General features: G+C 42.2%; 1 protein-coding gene across 2 annotated transcripts; it reads right to left on the reverse strand.

Moving 5' to 3' along the window:
• Nucleotides 1-1,488: 1,488 nt before the first annotated feature.
• Nucleotides 1,489-19,041, reverse strand: TMEM170A (transmembrane protein 170A). Of its 2 annotated transcripts, none has more exons than XM_046683805.1 (3): nt 18,582-19,041; nt 7,211-7,381; nt 1,489-4,690 (listed from the first exon to the last, which is right to left on the reverse strand). In XM_046683805.1, the coding sequence occupies exons 1-3, from the start codon at nt 18,712-18,714 to the stop codon at nt 4,560-4,562; spliced, it is 435 nt and encodes a 144-aa protein (XP_046539761.1). In that variant the 5' UTR covers nt 18,715-19,041; the 3' UTR covers nt 1,489-4,559. The 2 variants fall into 2 exon arrangements, with proteins under 2 accessions (XP_046539761.1, XP_046539762.1); XM_046683806.1 differs by having other exon boundaries at nt 7,280-7,381; nt 18,582-19,034.
• Between the last annotated feature and the right edge of the window lie 1,267 nt (nt 19,042-20,308).

A 20,308-nucleotide genomic window follows, 5' to 3' on the forward strand; every position in this document is an offset into this window, starting at 1 on the left:
AGTTTTAGTTCTTACATTAGGTCTATGATCCATTTCAGCAGATCTTTCTTATGGGAGAATAATAGAAAAATAGATGTGAAATTAGAACCCAGTATTTAGGAGTTTACCATTCTCAGCCTCATTTTCCTTGAAGAGCATAAATGCACCCTGCAGTGACAAACTGAGATGTAACCTTTTCCCCATCACTGGGGTCTGCATCTGGGGAAAAGGATATGTTGGCATTCTCCAGCAGACTCTCTCCTCCAGCATCATCCCATTTCTCCCAGTGTCCTCTTCACAGCTCATTAGCACTCCATGCATTTGTTCAAATTCACAAAATTTCCAACCACTTTAAGGTTAACCAGGGGAGGAACTATTTTGTATTGTCAAGTAGTTTAGTAAAGAGGTCAAAAATCGGTTAGCAGGCCAAATCCACCTTTAAGACATGCAACATTTGACCTGAAAAGCATTTTGCATGAATTTAAATTAATTGCCAGGACTTAAAAACTTGAGATTTCAAATAATCTTGATTTCCAACTTCCCTTGAAAAACTGGAGAATCTGGCAACTCTGGGCTCATAATCCCAAAAAGCAGAAATAGGCCAGAACTGGGCAATGGCTTTAGACAGGGCTCTCCAGTTGGCCACAGTACAAATCTCCCCAAATTCCTGGTTTACTATTACTGGCAATAATTTATGGGCTCCTCTCTGCCAAACTCAGCACCTTTCACCACTCATTCACCATCGTCTCTTTCCACTGTCTAATCTTGGGTTATCACCTTTTAGAAAATTGAAAGAGAAGTCCCTCCTTTGTTGGGTCCAGGATACATATGATCTTGGGGACTTGTGGCTGAACTCTGCATCTATCTTTCTGGGGTGCCAAAAACATTCTGTATCTTGATCTGAGTAGTGGTCACGTTAAGTGTATAAATATGTAAAAATTCATCAAGCTATCTAAGATTTGTGTACTTTACTGTATATTATACCTCAAAAAAAAAAAAAGAAAAATGGAGAATGGATGGGTAGTCTCCTGCCAGACACTATTTCCATCTGCAATGCCTGACACAGCAGCAGTCATCTTGTGATCATGGACAATGCAATTTGGATAATGCAATTTGCTGAAAATGGCAGAGCAGAAAAAGATTTATGTCAGAGAGGGTCCTAAACTAACTTTGGAGCCTCTCTTCATGTGGACTTACAATTGAAATAAATTTTTTCACACACTGTATCAGTTTTCAGCCATCCCAGTGTGTAATCATACAAAAGCTTCTTGGTGGTAATATACAGCCCACAGAGTGGAGTTAGTAAGACTCAAGTTCACGTGTAAGTACAGTTTAATCACATCTTTGAACAAGAATTTTACCATAAATTAGTACGAAGTGGAACATAAAAGAAATATAAACATATATGTTAAGTAGTAAGTCATTTAAAAAACCCAAAAACTTAAGTCAGACAACTTTATAACAAAAGATTAAATTCACTGGCCACTGAAAAAGAAATAACAGTTCCGGTTCACAGAATTGGAAGTAATTCTTTATTGATAAACATTTATACCAGAATTAGAAATGTCAGTAGAAAAATAAAATTTAAATAATTTTCTATTGTACAAAGATTTGATCACTTTGTAGCAGTTAGTGAAATAATCTAATACAAAAAGTTAAGCTGATTTTAGTCACAACCAGCCTCACAGAGTGCACAGAAAAGAAATGCACATACACAAAACTTTCTGCGTTTGGAGAGCTAATGGCACCAGGGCTTCACATTCCAGGAAATGGGTTCTTAGGGAAGACTGGTATGCAGTGCAGATGTTGTAAGAACTTAATTCAAACCAGAGCAGTCAGAAAGGACAGTGGAATCAAAAGCCAACACACAATTTAAAAAATTAAAAAACACAAGGGTTTAAAGGTAGTTATTTGCATGAACTTTTTCTCACTACTTTAGACATTTCCTAAGGAGTAATGTTTTGATGCAAAAATAAGAGTTAATAGCACAAAGAGACATCTTTCTCTTGGGATCTTCGTTACGCATCTGTAGATGGACTTAAGTTTTCATGAAATGGCTTCCAAATCCCTCTATCAAAGAATCCAGAAATCAGCTTTTATGGTTGGGGGTTGCCTCCCTCCTCTGCATAAAAAAAGGGTGGGTGCAGAGCTGGGGAGGGATGGTTGCATATGTCTCTAAGAAAGCCAGTTGTTGGCAAAAATTCTCAAAAAACTATATATGGTAAAATAAAATTTTCAACATAAATGCCAATATTTTTTCATCTGAACAACCACCCCCAAATAATTGTGTATTTGAGACGAGAAATTTAAAAACAACAAAAACGAGAGATAACAGACATACTTTATCAAATAGTTTCTCCCTGAAAACATTCAAGCTACAAAGCTCAATCTGTATAAAGTCTATATAACATTTATTCACAAGAGAATGTTCACATAGTGGGATGGATGAAGCATTCAGTAATTTGAAGGTACACAACATTTTATATTTGAAGTTTTTAAAAAGAGTGGATAATCAAAATATAGCAAGCAAGAAACAGATGGAAACAAAGACATCTTTCAAAATGCATTCATTTTTGTGTCTTGGCTCTAAAGGAAAAATAACCAAACATTCAAATCATGGATCAATATGTTCAAAAATTAGTATTCAGGGGGAGGGGCCCACCCACCTCTGGCCCTGTTCATGTTCAATTTGTGAAATTCTATCCAAAAGAATGTTTTAGATGAGAACGCTATGAAGCATCCTTCAATAGAGATTTTTAAAATCATTTCTTATAATAAAGGATACAATATCCCAAAATTTCTTAAACTGAAGGGCTACTTTTCAAAATCACAACTCCTTGAACTGAAAAATGGAGTCTTTAACTAAAGACTTAAAATTTGCTTCAAAGGAAGATTTGAGCACTTGGAGGGTAATCTTGTTGGGGAATTTGTAAGGACATTTGCCTGCGTTCCAGCTCTACTTGTAATTTTCCACTTGGTCTTGAGTATGTGTCACTATAATTTTGATAAGTGGGCTAATGGCCTATTCAAAGAAAATATCCAGTTAATTTTTATGATCCCTTTGTAATTTTTCTCTTGGACTATCTCTGGTTAAATTGGTCCTCTTGGCTATTTTTTAATCAGAAGCTGAGTGCATATTGCTCTAATTGGAAGAGATACATTCATGTGCACATGACCTCATGGGCTCTTAGCCTGACTCTCACAATGAAAACTTTCCTTTAAAATGTCAGACTTAATTACCAGAAACTATTTTGAAAACAGAAAACAACACTGATTGTACTCCATACAAAACAGTTTAGGTGGTAAGGATCAAGTTAGATAATTTTTGCAATCCTATCTCTTTTGAAGATCACAGTTTTCAGGCCTTTCAATGAAAAAGAAAGTTAGGTAGTAGAAGAAAAATTAAAATAGCTAAAATTGGGTTTAAAAGACTCTCGATATTTAATTCTCTTTAAGGATACAAATTCCCTTGAAGGAGAATGTATAGTGCACAGTGGAGAGAGCTGTGAAAATTCAACTTTAGGCACTTTCTGGGAGTGACACCCAATACTGTCAAAGTGGGCTGAAGACTCGCCACTCGGTAACCACATTAAGACTAAGAAATCAGTGACCAGAAACTCTACTTTAAGCTGCACTTCCACAGTTTTTTCAAACGCCATTAATAAACCAAAGTCACTACAAAAAACTAACAGAATATTTAAGTATCTTTTTTGTGTGCCTCAATGTTAAAAAGAATATCCTAACCAATCTGGCTTAAAATTTTTAACTGGAGCTATTTCATGAGGTATGTTCCCAATTAAACTAAATAAAATTAATAGAATGAAAGTGATAGGAAATAGTGGTATAGGAATTCTGAAAAAAAAAGTCTCAATTAGCTAGCTTATTTTGACAAAACTTAAAAAACAACAAATTCACGTCTTAAAATATATTAAATAACTAGAGGTCAAGAGAGTTATCCATAAAATGTCACATCTTTCAGTAGGTATCTTTTTCTTTAAATAGTGGACTGAAAGCCACTACTTGTGTTCTAGATTTTTTTTCCTGTTTTTGTTCTCAAAGCGGTACTCAACCGAAACCTACTTGGCACTGACTGTCATGAAGGTGTATCAGAAGAAGAGTCTGCCAAATTTTAATCAAGATTAGACCAAATAAGATTTTAGTATGTCTACTCTGCTCAGAAATAAACCAAAAATTTCCACAGTTTCCATGAAATATGCAACATTGCATTTTCTCACAGATATTGTACGTTTCAGTGCGAAGGATGCCAACCCAGAAGCACTGTGGACCTGGCTTGGGTAAAGGTGCACCTGGAAAATGGCTTAACTATCCACCAAAAAAAAAAAAAGAAAAAGCCCAAGAAACTTGATTTGCTTTGGTTGAAAACAATAGGAGTTCAGAAAGATCTTCACTTCGATTCTCGGAGCTTCAAACTAAGGAAGGGCTGAGGTGTTGTTCTTCACATACTTTTTCATCCGAGTTGCTTCCATTTGGAGAACTAAGAAAACACTACATTCCATAACGTATTCTTTTGGAGGAGTCTATAAAAGCGTAGGTTCGACATCGTAGCTGGAGGGTGTATGCTATAGAGTAGCCAAAATCCGCAAAAAGGAGACCACCACTACACAAAACGTCTGGCCGGTGCCCAAGGTGAGGGCTTCAAATGGTATCATTTCCTTTCCTGCGGCTCGGTACACTCCAGCAATTGCTGCACCTGTCCAAAAATTCAGGAGTGTTAAAAAAAAACAAGGTTAACATAAGCAGGAAAATATAACACTTAAAACTTACTACAAGTAAACTAGTCCAGATTTTTTACACTAAGATTTAAATATTATACAAATGTTTTGTTTTCTCTATTCTTTTTGCTGACTGCTCTAGGCTTTAAGTATTCTCTATATGGTTTGCATATCACTGATATGTGCTTTTAGATGTCGAAAAGCGACTCCTTATAACTGAGATTTATTGAATAAAATCATCTGGAAGTCATAACCCAAATCACAAAGACTGCAATTTCCACGTGACCTGATTACAAACTCAACAACATCTCTTTATTGCCCATGCATTTAGCAGGTACTGAATAAATTCTTGGCAATAAATGACAAAGAATCTTCTGTGTGAGACTGAGCAAGAAATATTTCAGGAGAAGCCACAGGGAATCCCCATTCCACCTCTACTATACTCAGTTCCCTTCAAGAAATGGATGGAGCAGGAGGAGAGGGGCGGGAAAAGGAAGAGAGGGGGACCCTAAACCTATAAAGCTGCTATTAGTTCAAAGGGCGTGAGGGGAGAGATCCTCAGGGATTCCTCCCTGTTCCCCAGGCCATTAACTGTTTTTATTACGTTAGTCACTACAGCTTCCTAGAAACTGCGTACACAAAACGAACACTAACAACCTCTCTATCTACCCAGGTACACATTTGCATTGCTGCAGGGACTCAGCATTCTCTCAAAAAAGTCAAGATTGCACTAATTTGAAAAGAACAGACCAAAAGTTCCCAGATGATCCTCCCCCAGAAATGTTCCACACAAAATTCTCCCTGGTCACAGTGTATTCATTCATTCAAATATTTATTTACATCTACGTCTTTTAAGATATGATCCCTATTCTCATAGTACTCAGAATTTAGCTGGGGACACAAGACAGAAAGCACAGGCATGAAATAGATTTTGAATTCAAGACAATATATAGTACCTCAATCAAATGTCTACACATTTTATAAATGTGATGTGAGGGTATATTAACATATTCTAAGAAGAAGAAAGGACAATATTAACCAATACCTGAGTTGGTTGCCTGGAACATTTGTGACTTTGAAATGCCCACCTCCCCTGGCAGTGCATATACACTGTGCAACTAAAGTCTGAAAAGCACCTGTTCCACTGGGCCCCTTCGTAATTTGGCCCCCAAAAAAGTGGGTTGGGTAGAAAGAAGCTTAAGGAACTTGAACTGGGCCCTAATGTGGGATTTGGATGATGATGAAGGGAAGAAAAGAAAAAGCAAACCAGAAGGAGCAGCAAAACGGGAAGGCAATAGATTCTATGCACTAGAGTCTTAAAGACAGAATGAACACAGCATTTACTGCACAGTCACTACGTTAGATATTCTGTTAAATATTTTGTACATACATTATTTGATTTAATCATCACACAGCATATGAGGTGGGTGGTATTATCCTTATTTTACTGATGAGAAGTCTAAAATAGGGCCTAGGGGCCAGTAATCCAGCAAGGAAACTGGAGCAGAGGGTCCCTAAAGACAGCAGTAGGTGATCTAGTTAAAAATGCTGTACAGGCCAGTTATGGAAACTCCTTATGCAGACAGGAGAAAATTGGCTTCCTCCCTCTGGTACCACAAAGGTTTTCACCATCTACAGAACACAGAGAAACGAGGCCACTCTGTCCCAAAAAAACCCAAGTCAAGAAACAGAAGGAGCTTTCTGCTTGAAGCTCAAGCAGCTTAAATTCACAGTGAAAAAAACAGTTACAAAGTAGGAGGAATATTGTGTCTATTTTTTTAAGAATGTGTTTATGTTTACACGTATATCTAAAAAAAAGCCTGAAAGCACATACTAAAATGCAAACTGTGCTTATACTTAGGAATGCAGCAATGGAAGATTTTAATTTTTGCTTTCTTATAATTTTTAATTTATATAAAATATACATTTTATATTTAATTATGAGCTTAAAAATGATTTAAACTTATTTTCATCCCTATGACATCAGCAAAGGCCAAAAAAAAAAAACTAGGTAAAAATAATTTATAATATGTTACTCCAATTTTTATTCAGAAAGTCTTGAGGGGAAAAAAATAACTAGGTACTTTTCTAAACAAGAATTCTTGTCATTAGAATTATTCTTCAGTCCTTAATCACACCTGAATGAGTGGAAGTAATTCATCAACAATCTTGTGGTGCCATTACTCAAGTGACAGCTGATGAGAAAGGAGTAGTAGCTTCCAGAAGACAAATATCTTTCTTTTGCTAGTGACCTATCTCACAAAGCTTAACTTAAGGTTTTCTGAAGCCAGCGAAAGTCTGACTCAGGAAGTCAAACATGTTAGCCAAATAATGGGGGGTTGGGAATGAGGAAAAAAACAATATATAAAAAAACAGGACCTGTGGTTAAAGGCCACTCTTTTTTCTTTATTCCACTCAGACATGTTTATAAAATGGTCCTGAAATTAACTGACTAGTCATATCAAACGTTTTGACTGGTATTTTAATGTCTAACATACTTGTCAAGATTCCAGCAGTAATTGGTCCCACGATGCCCATCAACAGGATGCTTACAGACATGAACCTACCATATTTGTGATGTCTGAGGGTGAAGAGGGCCAGTAATCCAGCAGGGACATGAAAGAAGAGAGAGGACACCAGTGCCCACAGGAACACACCATACCACATCTCTACAAGGGAAAGCAAAGAGAGGTCACAAATCACTGCCTTTTCCAGGGCAATCGTCACAAAGGGGTAGTCATTATACTCAGTTATTTCATTTTCAAAACCACTCAGTTGCAATGTCAGTTCATCAATCAAATATCCAAATATTGATGGTTTTAGAGGGATCAGCAAACTATGGCCACCAACTGTTTTTGTGCATAAAGTCTTACTGGAACACAGCCACCCCCATTCATTAACTCTCGTCTCTGGCTGCTTTCAAGCTACAAGAGTGGAGCTGAAACAGTACAGAGACCACGTGGCCCGCAAAGCCTAAAATATGTACCATCCTGGCCTTTACAGAAAGTCTGCCAACCTCTGACAAGCCAGCTCTACTCTAACACTGAAAAAAGGTTCACCCAGATTTGAATATTGACCTAAATAATTTCCCTCCTATAAGATGAACAAGCATAAGTACCATTGATAGGGTACTGTGCGATCAATACCTGTTGATCTTTCCAGACTTTCTGATTATTCAGTCTTCTAAAATGGAAAAGCTGTACAACAATCATTTTCAAGTCAATACAGTAAATATCAACCCGTTGCCTATTAGGATATCAGAGCTCTTTAAGATATGAAATAAATACCAGAAAATATATATGTTTGGCTTAAAGACAAATGGCAAGTAAGGGGGCATGTTAGAAGAGGAGCTAGTTCCTACAGAGAACCTCTAATCACTCTCAGGATGACATTAATTCAGGCAACGTTAAAATACTTGATCACCAACTATATATACAAACCTGTGCATGAGACAGCTTGGAAAATTCAAAAAAAGAGGAGATACCATCCTGCCCTCCCGACTGTATAATTTGGCAAATGGCAGTTGTAGCATTTCCCCCAGGGAGCCCAGGCAAGGCTTTAGAATTCTCATGACAGCTCTTTAACTACCCATATGGAAGTAGTGAAGGTGTCGCAGTAGAGAAAATCTGTTGTCCACCCCTGCACCAGAGGCAGGTAAGTAACAGGCAATTTTAGAGATCAGTCAAAAGCTTAATTCAGGGTTTCTTGACCACAGCACCACCGACATGTGGACCAGGTAAGCTTTGTTGTGGTGGGCTGTCCTGTGCAGTGTAGGATGTGGAGCAGCACCCCTGGTCTGTACTCACTAGATGCCACTAACACTCTTTCCCCCAGTTGTGACAACCAAAAATATCTCCAGAAATTGCTGAATGTCCCTTGGGGGCAAAATTGCCCTGATTAAAAACCACTAGCTTTGGGGCCGGCCCGGTGGCACAGCGGTTAAGTTTGCACGTTCTGCTTCTCAGCAGCCCAGGGTTCGCTGGTTTGGATCCCGGGTGCGGACATGGCACCGCTTGGCAAAAGCCATGCTGTGGCAGGCGTCCCACATATAAAGTAGAGGAAGATGGGCATGGATGTTAGCTCAGGGCCAGTCTTCCTCAGCAAAAAGAGGAGGATAGACAGTAGTTAGCTCAGGGCTAATCTTCCTCCAAAAACCCAGAAAAACAAAAAAACCACTGGCTTGACTGAAGCCGAGGGTTTCTCAGAGTAATAGCAGTTAAAGCTGCAAAGACAGATAGGGGCACATTACAGTGGGCTTTGAAGGCCAGACTAGGGACTTGAATGCGAAAGCCTGGAAGTACCATTAAAGGTTCTGAGCAGTGAAGGGTTGTCAGGACATTACTTCACAGGTCCCACCTTACCCCCAGCAGGAATACAAACTAGAAAACCTTTCTGGAGGGTAATTTGGAAGTGGGTGTCCAAAAAAGTCAAATGTATGTACCCTTTGCCACGCGATTTTACATCCAGTAATGCGTCCTAAAGGAATACACATGTAGGCAGGGACGAGGTCACAAGAGTTCCAGGCAGTAATGGCAAAAACTAGACGCCAACTGCATGTCTAGCAATGCAAGACTTGTGAAACATGTTTTGGTGCATCCACGTCATAGAACATTACACAATCATGAGACAGATCTTTAAATACTGATGGGTAAGATGCCCAAGCCACAGTGGTAAGTAAAAAAAGCAAGTTGCAGAATACTATGCGGAATAAGATCCCATTTTTGGGAAAACAAAAAACAAACAAAAGAAACAAATGTGTGTGTAAATACTTCTTTGTACTGAAAAGTCTGGACATATGTTTGTTTAATAAATATTTATGACATGCACAGGCGCTGTTCTAAGTGCTTTACAAATATCAACTCGTGTAATCCTCTAAATAATTCTATGAGATACCTATTATTAATATCCCTAGCTCTCAGATGAGGGAACTGAGGCACGGGGAGGTGAGGAGACTTGCCGGAGCCCACGTGGCAGCTCGAGGCAGAGCTCAGGTTCACCGCTGACTCCCGAGGCCACACCCTCATCCTCTGTGCCACCTCTTGGTGTATGTTAAACTCCAGAAAATTGTTATTTCTGGGGAGCAGGATGGGTTGGGGAGAGGGTTGATGACAATTCACTTTTTACTTTGATTAAAAAACCCCAAAGCTTTTGTTTTAAAAAGAACTGTTCCAGAAAGTTGGTGGGATTGGGATGAACAATTAGAGAGCAATGAGGAGCGTCAGTTAGCTCGGGGAGAGTGGAGCTGGGGAAGGACCAGGCGCTTTTCTTGAAGCTGTATTTGAGTTGTAAGCATAGTGTTGTGTGTGGTTTTTCCTAGATCAATTTCTTATTCTTATGGAGGGGGTGGTGTTTAGGGGCTAATGGAGATAACGGCTGGGGGCCAAATCCCTCCCAACAACCCTTGCCATTGTCACTAAGCACTGCACTCATTCTTTGCTCATTTTAAGTCAAATAAAGCTTGAATTAAGACCATATTCTACATACACCTAAATTAGGATGCGTAGGTCTTGTTTTGGGTGAAAGGCTCTGAATAAAAGCATCAGAGGTGCCCCATCTAGGGCTCAATGCTTATTAAAAATAACAAACGACTGGGCGTGTTTTGGCATTTTTGTTCTGGTGAAAAACTATTAGATAGCTACAAAAGGTTTCAAACCATTTGTGAGATGTTTTTTCTTTCTGCCGAACAAGATACACCTTGAGAATAATTTTATAATACTGTTGAAACTGGTCTATTTTGTTTGACAGTGTTTGGAAAATTGTTAACACAAGTTTAAATCACACAATATGGAGTATAAAGTGATTAAATAGTAACGTCCTAAGCTTAAAAATTAAATATATAACATAAAAAAATATATATGCATACTAACTACTGCCCTTGTTCCACCAAAGAAAAACCATCTTTCCAGTCAATAGTGTTGATCAGAAATTGCAGGCAGGATTCTCCGTCCTCCAGGTTTGAGTCCCCATCCTCTTCAGGAACAAACCTCCATTACTGCTGCCTCCTTTCCAGCCTCGGGCCAGCTGCTATTCTTGCTTCTACTGCCCAGGAGACTGGCTCTCTCTTCCTGGCAGCAGCTCCACGGGTCGCAGCATCTGGAGTCCAGGTACTGCTGCTCCCCAATAAGTGTGCATCTGCCTGGTCTCTGGCACCTACCGATCGCTCCTGCCTGAGCAGCTGCTATTATTGTACCCTGGCTCAGTGACAGAAGCCTGGCCTCTCCAGCCTAAGGCCCCCTGGAACACTACCCACCACTAGCTTATCCTCAAGCCACAGCACAGCACCATGCACTTCCCTTCCAAAGCAGGAACCCTATCTTCAATCCCATTGTCCTCACCAGCTCCTCCCCAAATCACTCAGAGACTCTGACCTCCACAACACCATCTGGTGTGCCGAAAGCTCTCTGATGGCACCAGGAATGCCAGTGCCCTGGGATAGACAAATGGGATACAAACCTGCCTCCAAGAACTCCGAGCAATTGCCACCCTGGCTGCTGTCTGCCACTACTGAGCTCGGCCCACCCCCGGGCCCTGCCATTGCAGGGCTTCTGCTGGAGCTCCCCAAGTTTTAGAGACAAGCACCGCTTTCCGAAGCAACTCAAGGCACGGCTGGAGCTTGGCTTCTTACCGGCTGCCACAGAACCATCAGGGCAGTGAACTGGGAGGTGAGGCCTGGGTCTGCCAGAGACACACTACGTTGGGAACTTCAGTAAAAGTGGGTCCAGACACTCAGGTGTGCTATTCAACTGCTATGGACTGAATTATGTTCCGCCAAACAAACATGTTGAAGCCCTAATCTGATAGGACTGTGGCCCTATAAGAAGAGGAGGAAAGAGATTTCTTTGTGTCTCATATTCCCCCTCACCCCACATCATGTGAGGAAATATCAAGAAGGAGCCCAAGAGGGCCCTCACCACAACAGGACTATGCGGCCACCCTGATCTTGGACTTCCGGCCTCCAGCACTGTGAGAAAATAAGTTTCTGTTGTTTAAGCTACTCAGTCTATGGTATACTGTTACAGCAGCCCTAGCAACTAAGACACCAACACTCACCTGTTCCCACTTCCCTGGGAGCACAGCACCTGCCCAAGGAGGCCTGCTAGGCTACCAACCCACATCTCAATTTTCCTAAGAGCTGGAAGGCCTATTTATGAACAAGATCTGGCATAGTAAGTCAGCACTTCCCTGAGAAGCGGACGCACACGGCACCCTCCTACAACCGCGAGCTACATCCATTAGCTACCTCAGTGCCTACATATTTTATATAGCATCGTCTAACTCACTTTAAGTAGGAAAAAAGGCTTTATTATATTAGATGAGTAGTACAGTTTATAAAAGACTTTGCAGATGGATGGATTACAGGACTCTTAATAGCAAAGGCAAACGCCAATCAATAAAACACTTTTAAAAAACTAAGTGATTTCCCTTTAATCTACTGCACCTTAATTTGCCATCAATTTAATAGCGATTTATTGATCATCATATATTACTTTTCATTTCCCTGGCTCAACACACAGTCAAAAATCTTTGCTACGTATCTTACAGTATTTCCTGGTCTCACTGTTTCAAATCAAGTGCATTAGCTTCAGCTTTGTTTACCTTGGCAGCTAAAGTCGCATCACTTCAATGCTGAAGAATAAACCAGATAACTAATCTGTAATGAAAGATTATAAGGAGAAATCAGATTAAGCACTGGTGGCACAATGGGTCCCAAAAATGTCCACATCCTCATCCCCAGAGCCTGTGAATATGTGACCTTATATGGCAAAAGGGAGTTTGCAGATATGATTAGATTAAGGGTCTTGAGATGGGAGAGTATCCTGGATGTTCCAGGCGGGCTTAATGTAATTACAAGGGTCCTTGTAGGAGGGAGGCAGGAAGGTCAGAGTCAGATTTGAAGATGCTATGCTGCTCGTTTTAAAGGAGGAGAAAGGAATGCAGGTGACCTGCAGAAGCTGGAAAAGGCAAGGAAACCAATTCTTCATAGAGCCTTCTACGAAGGAATGAAGGAAGGAGAAGGAATGAAGGAAGGAGAAGGAATGAGGGAAGGAGAAGGAATGAAGGAAGGAGAAGGAATGCAGCTCTGCTGATCCAGTTTGGACTTCTGACCTCCAGAACTCTAAGATGATAAATCTGTGTTGTTTTAAGCCACTAAATTTGTGGTAAGTTACAGTAGAACAAGACTAATACAAGGACTAAGAGTTCATTCATTCAACAATCCCATATTTGAGCCCATTCTATATGAGTGAAAAAACAAAAAGACAAATATCCCTGCCCACATGGAGTTTATATCTTTAAGAATCTACTTTTCAGACAGACATCTCCGTTAAAGAAAAGCCACACAGATTGCAGAATCCAGTAGGTGAGTTCTGTATTAACAAAGGGGTTTGTAACGGCCGGCTCGCTGGCCCTCCAGCCTCCACAGCTGAGTCCCCTAATCTCCAGACAAGGCCTCAAGACCAACCTGGCCCCAATCAGCAGGAATGGAAGGAGTCTAAGCCAAGTGGGCAGCGTGAGGCTCAGTACTTGGCCATCCTCTTTCAGCAGGCCCCACTCTGACCTTATGTTCCAGCTCAAGCAACTGCATGAGCATGGCCAGTTCCTCCAAAGCCAGGGTTCTAAGCAGACCACATCAGCCTTGCTGGGAACCGTAGTCCCACCTGGTCCTGGAACTTGATGCTGGACTGCCTTGATGCTAACTGCCCATCAGCCTGCATCTCTCCACTCTGCCCACTGTGAGACCGCTCTCTTACCAAACCCCACCTACCTGACAGGGGCCCCATCTGTCCCCCTTGTGCAATAGTAAGAAATGCATATATATTAGTCTCTGTTCCTGCTTCTTGACACAGAGCTCCCAAACCCTTGTAAATAGGGGTGCTAAGAAAATCTTTTGTTCTAATATTTAGTCTTTGACCCTGGTTCCTGACACAAAGCTCCTTTAACCCCTGTAATTTCCTGAGTGATAGGAGCATCTGACAGAGCTCCTAAATCCCTTAGAATTTCCAGGAGCATCTTTTGTTCTCATGAGGTGACACTTAGTGGGCTCCTGGATGGGGGCTGATCACCAGAAAGACCAAGCCATTGACTATAAGCTTGGAACTTTCAGCCCCACTCCCTATTCTGGGGAGAGGGGAGGGGGATGGAAGTGGAGTTAATAATCAATCATGGCTAGGTGATGAGGCCTCCATAAAAATCCAAAAAGTATGGAGTTTAGAGAGCTTTAGATTGGTAAACATACATACATGCTGGGAGGGTGGCACACCCCAACTCTACAAGGACAGAAGCTCCTGTGCTCAGGACCCTTCTGGATCCCGCCCTAAGTATCTCTTCATCTGACTATTCATTTGTATCTTTAATATCCTTTGTAATAAACCAGTATTCTACTAAGTACTGCTTTCCTGAGTTCTGTGAGCTGCTCTAGAAAATTAATTGAACTCAAGGAGGGGGTCATGGGAACCTTCGATTTATAGCCAGTAGGTCAAAACCACAGGTAACAACTTGAAATTTCGAATGATGCCTCAAGTCGGGGGTGGGGGCAGGGTTGTGGGTCTGAGGCCTTAACCTGTGGGATCTGATGTTAACTCCAGGTAGACGGTGTCACACTGAACTGAATTTTAGGACACTCAGATGGCATCACAGAATTGCCTGATGAGTGGAAAACCCACACATCTGGTGTCAGGAGTGTTGTGAGTGTGGTAGTAGTGTGAGAGTAAAGGAAAACAGTGAGTTCTTCCTGGAGACCCGCCTCCTCTCCTCCCTAACATTGATGACTTGCCCACCGGGACTACCAACTGTGGGCTGCCCCCTCTCTCCTGACACTACTGCCTGACGGCCCTCTCATCCCTGGTTTCTGAGTGTGCCCCCTGGTCTGCCTCACCTCAATGCTCTCTTGGTCCTAGCCTGGCTAGATCTTGTCTGTCCTGATCTGGCCTTCCATCTATTCACATAAAGCCAGAAAGTCAGTGCTAATGGGTACAAGATTGCTCACTGGAGTGATGAAAATATCCTAAGTTGATTGTGGTGATGGTTGCAAACTCTGCAAATGTACTAAAAGTCAATGAATTGTACACTTAAAAAAAGTAAGAAGGATCATCCCTCCTCTGCTCGAAACCCTCCAACAACGCCCTCAGGGATCTGACCTCACCTCCTCCTCCCCACCTTGCCCACACTGTTCTTTTTATGTGGGACACCTCCCACAGCATGGCTTTTGCCAAGCGGTGCCATGTCCACACCCGGGATCAGAACGGCGAACCCTGGGCTGCCGAGAAGTGCAACGTGCGAACTTAACCACGGCACCACCAGGCCGGCCCCTCTTTCATGTTTCTTAAGCAAACTCCTGTTCCAGGGTCTCTAGGGCTTCTGCCCATTGCCCAGAATGCTCTTCTCAACAGCTGCGTGGTGTGTTCATTGCTTCCTTCAGATTTCAGATGGCATCACCATAAAGGGCTTCCTCGTGACCTTAAGTAAAAGAACATTCCACCCTGACACACAAGACCCACCACTTACTATCCCCCTACCCTGTCTTCACTTACCACCAGCTGTTCCTTTCCATACTTCCTAATTTTATCTTTTTATTTTCTCTCTGCCCATTAGAATGAAAGCTCCTTTGTTTTGTTCACTAAGCATCTTTATTTGGTGCCTAGAAAATAAGAGGCACACAACAGACATTGAGTAAATACTTGCTGACTGAGGGAATAAATAACTGGTCCAACGTGACCCATTCTTGATTCCAGCAATGGCATAACCAAAACATTAGGGGAGTTTAGCTTAACTATCACAAGATACACTTTGACATGGATTTTAATAAAATTCATACTTTCAGAAAGTTAATGTCATTCCTGATACAAAGTTTTTCACATTCAGATTTGTTAAAAATGACAGCAACAAAAGAAATTTGAACAACTTGGAATAAGGAGAGGTAGGCAGAATTGCAACGGCTAAATTGCAAACGCAGGTTTAAAAAAAAAATCAATTCAAAGCTTCCTGATGGTGATAAACCATAGAATATTTCAGAGCAACGATTTTGCCATACTGAGTTGGCATAACGTGCAAATAACCTTTTCTGTGGGGCCAGAATAGAAACTATTCCAGATTCAGGACAATGAATGAAATTCACTGTCAGCAGGCTTTGGTGCCTCAAAAAGAACCAAATTTCACATACCTATTATATCCATCATTCCAGCTAAGATGAGACAGAACAGGGAGGTAGTGTGTTTACCCAACATATTCTGATAAACTTGAGGTCAAGGGCTCTCTCTCATGCATGTTTATACCCCCAGCCCAGGGCCTGCACTTGGCCAAATGTATGTTTGCTGAATGAATGACCCCAGGAATCAAAACCCCCAAGTTACCTATTTATGGAAATACCTATAAACTCAAGTACATATTGCGGTTTCATATTTTCAGAACAATTTCTGAAAGCAAAAAAATTCCCATGGCGACAGATTCTCTACTATGACATAATGTTAAAACTCTCATCCCAAATCTACTTATCTCAATCTTTTCTTAGAGAAAGACAAGGCAACTAAAAGCCAGACTGAAGAGAATATTCAGTTTCTAAGTATCACCCCACATATGACTTATTAAGAACTAAAGGATTAAGTTACCCTTACAGTGGAGAGATCTGATAAGCACCACCTTCACCAAATGACTAAACTTCGCATTATCAATAAAGGTACAAATTGAAGCTAAATGTCTCCTAATGTGATGCACTGAGAAGTGGACGTCACCTATGTAGATAGTATTCTGACCAAAAATATTTAATCTGAATGTAATCATGAAGAAACAATCAGATTAACTTAGATTGTGGGACAGTCTACAAAACAATTAGCCTGGACTCTTAAAAATATCAGTCTCAAGAAATTAAAACAGGGGCCAGCCCGGTGGTGCAGTGGTTAAGGTCGCACGGTCCGCTTCGGCGGCCCAGGGTTCACCGGGTCAGATCCCTGGTGCGGACATGGCACCACTTGGCAAGCCACGCTGTGGTAGGCATCCCAAATATAAAGCAGAGGAAGATGGGCACTGATGTTAGCTCAGGGCCAGCCTTCCTCAGAAAAAAGAGGAAGACTGGCAGATGTTAGCTCAGGGCTACCCTTCCTAGGAAAAAAAAAAAGAAATTAAAACAAAGATGGAGAAACTGTTCTAGATTCAAGGAGATTAAAGAGACATGACAATTAAAGGCAATATGTGGTCCTTGATTCGATCCTGAAATTTTTTTAAAAAAAGAGAAAAAGCTATAAATGACATTATTTGGACAACTTGGGAAATGAAATAAGGCCTGTACATTACATAATATTCTATCAATGTTAAATTTTTGGGGTGAGATATGGTTTTTTGTCTATGACAGAAAATGTCCTTGTTTCAAAAGATACAAGCTGAAGTATTAGGCATCAAGTGCCATCACTTCTGTAACTTCCTTTCAAATGGTTCTGCAGAAAATAAAAATGTCATGTGTATGCATATACCTATTTAGAGAAACAGAAAGCCAGAGATAAAAATAATGAATCTAAGCAAAGGACATATGGATATTGTTATACTATCATCTCAATTTTTCAGTAGGTTTGAATAACTTTTAAATAAAGAGTTAGGGGAAAAATAAGGAAACAAACAAAAACAGACTAATCTGGTCCAGGAGTGCCTCCAGACTGCATTAACATTTCTTTTTGTGGACAGTGTCTCCAGAATGCCATAGATTTCCGTTGTCACTGACAAATGGGATCTTAGTACCTTCTGAAACAACGTGAGCTGCCAGATTATCATTTTAGGCATGATTTCCAGCTAACATCTGCACCTGCCCCAAGATGGTTATTATCAGCTACTTCGCAAACCTGTCGGGAAAGCACTAGGCAGGTAACACACCGCAAGTCGCGGGTGTCCACCGAATGGCGCCTGGCAGTCGCCGCCCGGAGGATGAGAAATCACAGGTGCCTCGTTCACGACTGCAGTCAGTAATCCAACCCTCCTCCTCCTGCAGGTCTTAGGGCCCCGTCCTCTCATTGTTTACTAAGTCAGGATAACAGTCAGCTTTGCTGGAGAGCCTTCTTGCCTTTAAAGGTCCAACACAGAACTGTTCCCTCTCCTCAAAGCCTCTCTTAGTCCTCCCCAGTAATTTCTCCGCCTCTCAACTCTGCGAGCACAGACAGCTTTCTATCTTGTATTATAAATGTGAAAAGCCCTAATATCAGGCCCAGCAGAGGCTCCAGCGGGGGTAAGAACGGTTAAAAAAGCAGCTGTGTCAAACATCTCGAACGCATGAGCGGGAGACTCGGCAACAGGTCTCAGAAAGTGATTCCGAGAAAGCGAAGCCGGTGGAGTGGGCGGATTTGGACCAGGTGCGAGCGATCAGCAGACAACCTCCCGGTGCAGAGGGGCTGGGCCAGACCAGAGACAAAGGGACGGGGAGCTGACTGCCCCTCCGCCTGGCCCGGACGATTCGCCGTCCGAGCTGCGGAAGCCAAGAGGCCGGCGCGGACCGAAGCGGCCAGGCGCATCCCGCGCCCCAAACAAGGCGGCACGACCGCCTCCAGGGCTCTGTCGAGTTCGGGTCTGGACCTGGGGCGTCTGGAAACTCCAAAGAGCAAGACCAGTTCGGGTGGTGGCCGAGCTCCCTTCAGTGACCGATCCACCCGCGGCCGCTCCCTCCGACCTCGCTCCCAGCGCGGGCTCGGGGTGGCCCGGCCTGAAGGAGCGACGGGAGCAACAGACTATACGCCCCTGCTCTCGGCCGAGGGCGCGGGAACCTCCTTCCAGGAGGAAAACAGCCCCCAGCGGGCGGGGCGCCGGGGCCCCTGGCTGTCCGCGGGGAAGGGTCGCCGCACAGCCGGGCGGCCGCGGCGGAGCGCGCAGTGCGCAGGCGCGGGGCGGGGCTGGTACCTGGGAAGGAGCAGAGAGAAGTGGAGTTGGGGCACAGGGTCCCGTTGCCCACCCGCGGCACGAGCTTCAGGCTGAGGATCTGCTGCAGGAGCCCGGCCGAGCCTCCGCTGGCGCCGCTTCCCTCGTGCTCCATCCCGCCGCCATTCACCGCAGAGAGATGGGGGAGAGTGGCCGAAGTGCTGCCGAGGCTCCCTTTCACTCAGGGGCCACTCCGCTTTCCGCAACTCGGCCGCCTCAGCGTCACCTTCGGCCCAGCTCTCTTCCTCCTACCCCAACGGCGCTGCCAAGTGATGGTTCCTCCCTCCAATCAGAGCGCGTCGCTGGCGGCAGGGGCGGGGCTAGGGTTGTTCCCGTCTCTGACGTTGCGTACGGCTCACCGAGACCCAGCACCCACAGGCTACGCCCTCTACTGGGGAAGTCTCTCCTGCTCCAGTGAGGCGAGCGCTGCTCTGCCCTTCTCTGCAGCGCCACCTGAGAAAGAAGGGAAATTGCATACGCCCCACCAGGCCAGAAATGCAGATTTAAAACGGATTTGGCAATGAGAATCAGATGGCCCAGCAGCCAAGCGAAGGAGGCTGGAAGGCAATGCAGTAATACCTTCAATATTTGGAGGGAAAATCATTTTTTTGAAAGCGTAACTTACTTTAAATTAAGCTTAACTTACTTTAAATTAAAAAGCATTGTGTACAAAATGCATATTTTCCTCTTAATTCAAGAACATTAGCAAGATTGTTTATTAGAGTTCCCTCTTGAAAGCCTTTGTTTTGGAAGCTTTCTTATGCCAGTTCCATGACACTATAACTGGGATTTTGCATCAACCAAGAAACTTTTCTAAAACAAAAATAGTAAGTATAAAAAAAGTTGTGGAATATTTAACAACGCTGTCTTTTGGTACATTTCCCAGATTGGCAGAGTGTATAAGAAGTGGAAGAAACCAATTATTTTAGGGTTATATAACAATCAATTGTGTATCACATTAGGAAACGTTATTTTGAATTTAGAATTCTATTGTCAGTCAGATTGTGAATTGAGAGGTTAAAAAAAAGACTTTTAGACTTGCAGGACTCAGAAAGTGTATATTTCATGTTCCTTTTCTAAGGAAGCTGTGTACCCCAGCAAAGTTAAAGAGTGATAACTAAGAAAGAGAAAGATGTGCAGTATAAGAAATAGTGGATTTAACCAGGAGTATTAGACTGACTTCTGTGCAGTAGTCCTAGCAGCCACCTAGCCAGATTAGAACAGAAAGAAGAGTGTCCTCAGGAAGAGTACTGGCATTCACTTCAAGCTATAGACAAAATGGTTAAGAAGCTCAAATTTTTAATGACAGGGGGAATAAGATACCCATTTCTTCTCTCAATGGGAAAAAACTGAAAAGCAATACAAACTCCAGGAAAAATACAAACCTGCAAGAAAATTATGAAGGAAATATAAAGCAAACAAAAACTAGGTTTTTGTTTTTGTTTTGTTTTGTTTTTTAGAATCCTCTCTCCTACTTGTTTCACTTACAGTGAGATACAGAACTATAAAACTTTTAGAAGACAATGTTGAATATCTTTATGGTCTCAGGATAGTAAAGGAGTTCTTAAACTAGATACAAAAAACAAAGACCATAAAAGAAAGGTTTGATAAATTTAACTACTTTAAGAACTTGTGTTATTCAGGAGTTACATAAAGAAAGTAAAAAGACGAGTGAAAAACTGGGAGAAATATTTGTAATACATATAACT

Source organism: Equus quagga, chromosome 13, assembly GCF_021613505.1.
Source record: "Equus quagga isolate Etosha38 chromosome 13, UCLA_HA_Equagga_1.0, whole genome shotgun sequence".
In the NCBI taxonomy this organism is placed as follows: domain Eukaryota; kingdom Metazoa; phylum Chordata; class Mammalia; order Perissodactyla; family Equidae; genus Equus; species Equus quagga.